Raw genomic sequence first — 6155 nt, forward strand, 5'->3', positions numbered from 1 at the left:
ATATATATATATATAGCAGTCTCACCTCAATTCGTTGACAGTTTAGCAGCATCCCTCCACCACTCCTTCTCCACACTTCTAGTCCTAACCACTTACATACAAGAGGGAGGTTCGGGCCGAACTCCGATCTCGGAGCCCTCCCCCCGGACAGCACGCCAAATACGCATTAAACTTTACTCCCTCTAATTGTATGTAAGTGTGAACTCGTGAAACAGAAACTGAATTATTGTTGAGGTGTTGTGTGTTTGTGTCTCTCTGTATTCATGCAGTAAAATGGCAGAAGCCAGAATTTCAGTGGATCAGGATGAGTTCACGTGTCCAGTGTGTCTGGATCTCCTGAAGGATCCAGTGGCTATCCACTGTGGACACAGTTACTGTAAGATCTGTATTACAGACTGCTGGGATCAGGAGGATGAGAAGAGAGTCTACAGCTGCCCTCAGTGCAGACAGACCTTCAGTCCAAGACCTGCTTTAGCTAAAAACACCATTCTGGCTGAACTGGTGGAGAAACTGAAGAAGACTAAACTTCCTGCTGACTGTTACGCTGGATCTGGAGACGTGCAGTGTGACGTCTGTACTGGAAGACAATACAAAGCCGTCAAGTCCTGTCTGGTGTGTCAGGAATCTTACTGTCAAACTCATTTTGACCATCATGAGGAATTTCACTCTCGTAAGCCACACAAAGTGATTGATGCCACTGGACGACTGCAGGACATGATCTGCCGTAAACATGATAAAGAGCTAGAAATGTTCTGTGTCACTGATCAACAGTGCATCTGTGTGTGGTGTAAGGAGAGTGAACATAAAAACCACAACACTGTATCAACTGCAGCACAGAGGACAGAGACACAAGTATGAACTGAGAGAGATTGATCACACATAAATGAAAGTGTCTTTATTTACTCACTCATTTACTCATGTTGTTCCAAACCGGTTTGACTGAGTTTCTTCTGTGGAATATAAAAGATGATATTTTGAAGAATTTCTCATCTATTTTAGTTTATACATTGAAAGTCAATGAGAAAGTCATTGTAAGTCAATGGATTAAAAAAGTTTCAAGGTTACAAAAAGGAAAAAAAAGAATAAAAATAATCTAAACAACTAGTGGTTAAAGAAAGGAGTACGCTTAAGTGTATTGACATGCACTTGTAGTGTACTTCAGATTAAAAGTATATTTAAAAAAATAAAACTGTACTTGCAGATAATATAATATTAATGAAATGAAAGGCCACTTAAGTGCACTTAAAGAGAGTCAACTTTCATTACTGTTTCATAAGTACACTTTATAAAGTACACTTTTTATAATGTAAAATTATATATATATATATATATATATATATATATATACTGTATATATATTATTTTGCCTCTGTAAACCGCTGAGACATTCTTCTAAATATCTTCTGTTGTGTTTCACAATAGACAAAAAGTCATACAGGTTTGGAGCGACATGAGGGAGAGTAAATGATGACACTAATGATATAAAACTAGGCACTGATGAAATACTGCTGACATTCATTTCAGGAAACCATGAATCTGTGGTTTGAACCAGACAGTAAAAACTGACCATGCAAGATCTTTAACCACTTCACCAACTCTGGATTCATGTAACTTTAATGTTTGTATGACAGTAGTTGTATGTGCCATTCCCTGTCATTGGTTTGTCCTCCAGAAACAGCTGAAGGAAACGCAGATGAAGATCTGTCAGAGAATCCAGCAGAGACAGAAAGATCTTCAGCATCTGAGAGAGGCTGTGAAGTCTCATAAGGTGAGTCTGGAGAAGAAGAGAAGTTTGAGACGTCTCAGTTTGGACTCTGTCAGTCGTGCTGAAGCCACTGTGTGATTGTGATGTGTGTGTAACAGCGCTCTGCACAGACAGCAGTGGAGGACAGTGAGAGGATCTTCACTGAGATCATCCGCTCCAATGAGAGAAGCCGCTCTGAGGTCACACAGCGGATCAGAGATCAGGAAAAGACTGCAGTGAGTCGAGCTGAAGGTCGACTGGAGCGACTGGAGCAGGAGATCAATGATCTGAGGAGGAGAGACGCTGAGCTGGAGCAGCTTTCACACACACAAGATCACATCCAGTTCCTGCAGGTACAGAGATCTAGAAGAACAGGATCATAGTGGACTTGAGCAAGATCCTGCTATGACAGAGAAACATTTCATGAGAGCAGAATGAGCCGTTGACTGAGATGTTGTCAGGAATTCAGTCAGATTCAGTCAAGTGTTGTGTTATCATATAATCATCAGTCAGACTCTCATCTGATCATCTTCTGTTTAAAGAGACACACTTACAAAGCCCTGGGAAATTTACCTTTAAATATTAACTCATTTTTCCTTCTGGTTTCTTCTGTCTTGATGAAATCAGTGAACTTGATGGTGTCAATATCCAGCCAACTAGATTTTTCATCCTCTTTTAAATTAAATATTTTATTTCTACTAAAATAATTTCAGTAATTGGGACCAAAATTGGGTCAGGTGATCTTCAAAGTTGATAATATTGATAATGTTGATAAAATTAAACAAACAAATTTCAATAGAAATTACATTGAGTATATTTTAGTTTATCATAAATGTGTGTCAGTTCATTCAGCAGTAACTTTAACCATATTTCAAAGACAATAGACATAATTATGAAATTACATATACAGATACTTAAATCCTACTTAAGTTGGTCAAAAAGCTCTCTAAATATTAGCTATTGCATTTAATATAAATTTAGTCTACGAGACATTCAGTTAATTAAAATAATTATTTTTAATTATAATTTTAAAAATAATTAAGTGTCTGAAAGCATTACATTCAATCTGCTCTTGGTTGTTACATACACCTTATGATGCACTCTTGGACACATCATAAGTGATAGTACCTGGGGTCACAGGGGGTTTCGGGTCTTTCAACTTCAGACCCCCTCACCCAGGCGATCCGACCGGGAGTGATCAGTTCCCGGCCTGCGTCCAAGAAGCGTTCGCCCACTGTTTGTCCCTCCTGATCCACAGCCATCGTGAGGCTTTTTCTGCAGCCTCTGATGCTGCACTGATGGCTCTTCTCTTGCGCACTCCTGTGATTCCCAGGAGGCTGTAGGCCCTGCAGAGTGACCTTCCTGCAAAGCCCCTTCCCCCAACCTCGATGGGCAAGCACTGTGCACGCCACCCCCATCTCTGAAACTCCTCTTCCAGCTCCGCATATTTCTCCCTTTTCCTTTCACTTGCTTCCTCCATCCTCTCCTCCCAGGGCACTGTTAGCTCCAACAAGATAACCTGCTTCGATGTTACTGAGAGAAGAACCATGTCGGGTCTAAGGCTGGTCTTCACAATGTCTCGGGGGAACTTGAGTTGCTTTCCCAGATCCACCCTTAGCTGCCAGTCATTCGCTGTTCCCAGCAGGCCTGTCTGAACTGTTGGTCGGGAAGGCGGGGGTTCTCCTGCTCTTAAGAATGAAATTTTGCGCCTTGGTGGTTGTAAACGCTTGCTCTGATTGATGGCAGTAGTGATGGACTCGGCAACCACCTTCAGCACTTGGTCATGGCGCCAGCGGTAGCGGCCTTCCCCAAGTGCTTTAGGACAGTTGCTGAGGATGTGTTCCAGCGATCCTCTTCCCTTGCACAAGGTACATGCCGGAGTCTCCACCTTGCCCCAACAAAAGAGATTGGATGGACTGGGAAGGGTGTCATAGACAGACTGAATGAGAAATTTTATGCGATAGGGCTCAGCCCTCCACAGCTCTGCCCATGAAATCTTTCTCTCCATGGCATCTTCCCATCTAGTCCATGCGCCCTGTTGCCTCAATCCCACCATCTGGCTTGCACGCTGCTCTTTGATCCCAGCCCTCACTTCTTTTTGGACCAGGTCCCGCCTTTCCTTACCCTTCAGTTTGTTATAATGGGTTATTGGGGTTCCCAGTCCTGCACGGCCAATAGCCACGGGACCCACCAATTCCTTATGACGCAGCCGTGATTCTGCCTGGTCCACCGCCTCATGTGCCCTCCACTTTCTGCCAGTCCTGACCTCAATGCCAGCTTGAGATACTCTTGGGTCCTTGGAATCTCTGTACTGAAGCACCTCCCTTGCTCTGGTAACCATGAACTCCTCGCTGAGGCTATTGATCGGTAGTGTTAGCTTGTTCTTCTTGCCGTAGAGGGCGATGCTGCTCAGACTTCTTGGCAAGCCCAACCACCGTCGAAGGTAATTGCTCACCCTCCTCTCAAATCCTTCCACGGTGGAAATTGGAAATTTGTACACCAACAATGGCCAAAATATCCTAGGTAGGATTCCATGTTGGTATAACCAAGCTTTCTTAAGTATATATATATTTAAATTATATTATTATTAAGTGTCAAATACTAGAGTTTGTAGCATTAAATGATGAATATGAGAAGGATGTGCTGATTGTGTGAAAGTACTGGATTGAAGCGAGTCACTGAAGAGAAGTGAAGTCAACAAGAGCCGCTCAGATCTGATATAGTGCAGGTTATTGGCTGAAGTGTGGAGATGATGAGTTTTGATTTCTGTTTTCTGTAGAGTTTCCAGTCTCTCTCAGCACCTCCTGAATCTACAGACGAACCCGACGTTTCCTTCAGTTCTCTCTCCTCTTTTGATGCCGTGAGAGAATCTGTCCGTCAGCTGAGAGACAAACTGGAGGATTTCTGCAAAGAGGAGATCAAGAAGATCTCAGACGGAGGTAAAGTCCTGCGCCTTGTTTATACAGACGTGTGGAGAAAGATCCCAAATCTGAACGTACAACCGTTTCTGAAATGTTCCTACGATCCATAAAATCTCCTTAAATGCATCCCAGTTTTGAATCACAGTTATTAATAAATTAAATTCAAGTCCATCAAATCCTCCTACAGAACGGCCACAAATATCTCTTGATGGTTCAGAAATACGGACTCATCATCGTGGACAAGCGTTTATACACATGACGGAGGATGAAATCCATGGAATTTAGGATCAATCCGATGTGTGTGTTTTATAAATGAAGCCTCTGGAGATTATTAATCTGCTCTCAGAGTCCATCATCTAATATTATAGAGCATCATATTAGAAATGTCTCAGAAATTAATGTATTTTATCTTGTCATTTCTCTTCACACTGTTCATGTCTGTTTATTTCCACAGTCACTTTCACCAACATGAATCCCAAGACCAGGAACGACTTCCTACAATGTGAGTCACTAGAAAACAAGCAGAAAAACTCACTGAATGTGTTCATGTTCTTCCTGTAGAAGGAGAAATAAATCATGATAGAAGAGTTTTATAATTGATCATGTAAATGATGATTTGCACAGGATATTTGGTCAGCTGTACTGAGACACTGATGATACATTGAACATTGATTCATGAAGAGTTCAGATACATTAAAAGATCAGACAGATTCATAATTCCTGATTCTGATGTGTTTTCTCTCCATCAGATTCCCATCAGCTCACTCTGGATCTGAACACAGTGAATAAACTCCTCAGTCTGTCTGAGAGGAACAGAGTGATTACTAACACTGACAGAGAGCAGCCGTATCCTGATCATCCAGACAGATTTGATCAGAGGTGGCAGGTGTTGTGTAGAGAGAGTGTGTGTGGACGCTGTTACTGGGAGATTGAGTGGACTGGGAGTCGTGTGTATATATCAGTGTCATATAAGAGCATCAGCAGGAAGGGACGGGGTAATGAGTGTTGGTTTGGAGGTAATGATCAGTCCTGGAGTTTGAACTGCTATTCCTCCAGTTACTCATTCTGGCACAATAACATACACACTGATCTCCCTGTAAAGTCCATCAGCAGAAGAATAGGAGTGTATGTGGATCACAGTGCAGGAACTCTGTCCTTCTACAGCGTCTCTGACACAATGAGCCTCATCCACACAGTCCAGACCACATTCACTCAGACGCTCTATCCTGGGTTTTGGGTTTATTCTGGATCATCAGTGAAACTGTGTTGATGTTTCAGAACAGATTGTTGAGAGATTTTACCCATAATACTTTGAGCCGCACGATAAATCAGTAACAGTGAAATACAGAGACTCTTATTTCCTCTTCATTACATTATTACTGATGAACTTCACTGAAATAATAAATGTGTGTATCAAATCAGACAGTAAGAACAGTGTGTGTGTATGTGTGTGTGTGTGTGTGTGTGTGTGTGTGTGTGTGTGTGTGTTT

General features: G+C 42.0%; 1 protein-coding gene across 1 annotated transcript; it reads left to right on the top strand.

The window, feature by feature from the left end:
- Nucleotides 1-273: 273 nt before the first annotated feature.
- On the top strand, nucleotides 274-5935 carry LOC307155612 (tripartite motif-containing protein 16-like protein; the record flags this gene model as incomplete). Its single annotated transcript, XM_079866408.1, has 6 exons — nucleotides 274-852; nucleotides 1673-1768; nucleotides 1864-2097; nucleotides 4524-4683; nucleotides 5120-5167; nucleotides 5415-5935. The coding sequence occupies 6 exons, from the start codon at nucleotides 274-276 to the stop codon at nucleotides 5933-5935; spliced, it is 1638 nt and encodes a 545-aa protein (XP_079722534.1).
- Between the last annotated feature and the right edge of the window lie 220 nt (nucleotides 5936-6155).

Source organism: Squalius cephalus, assembly GCF_949319135.1.
Source record: "Squalius cephalus genome assembly, chromosome: 1".
Classification (NCBI taxonomy): domain Eukaryota; kingdom Metazoa; phylum Chordata; class Actinopteri; order Cypriniformes; family Leuciscidae; genus Squalius; species Squalius cephalus.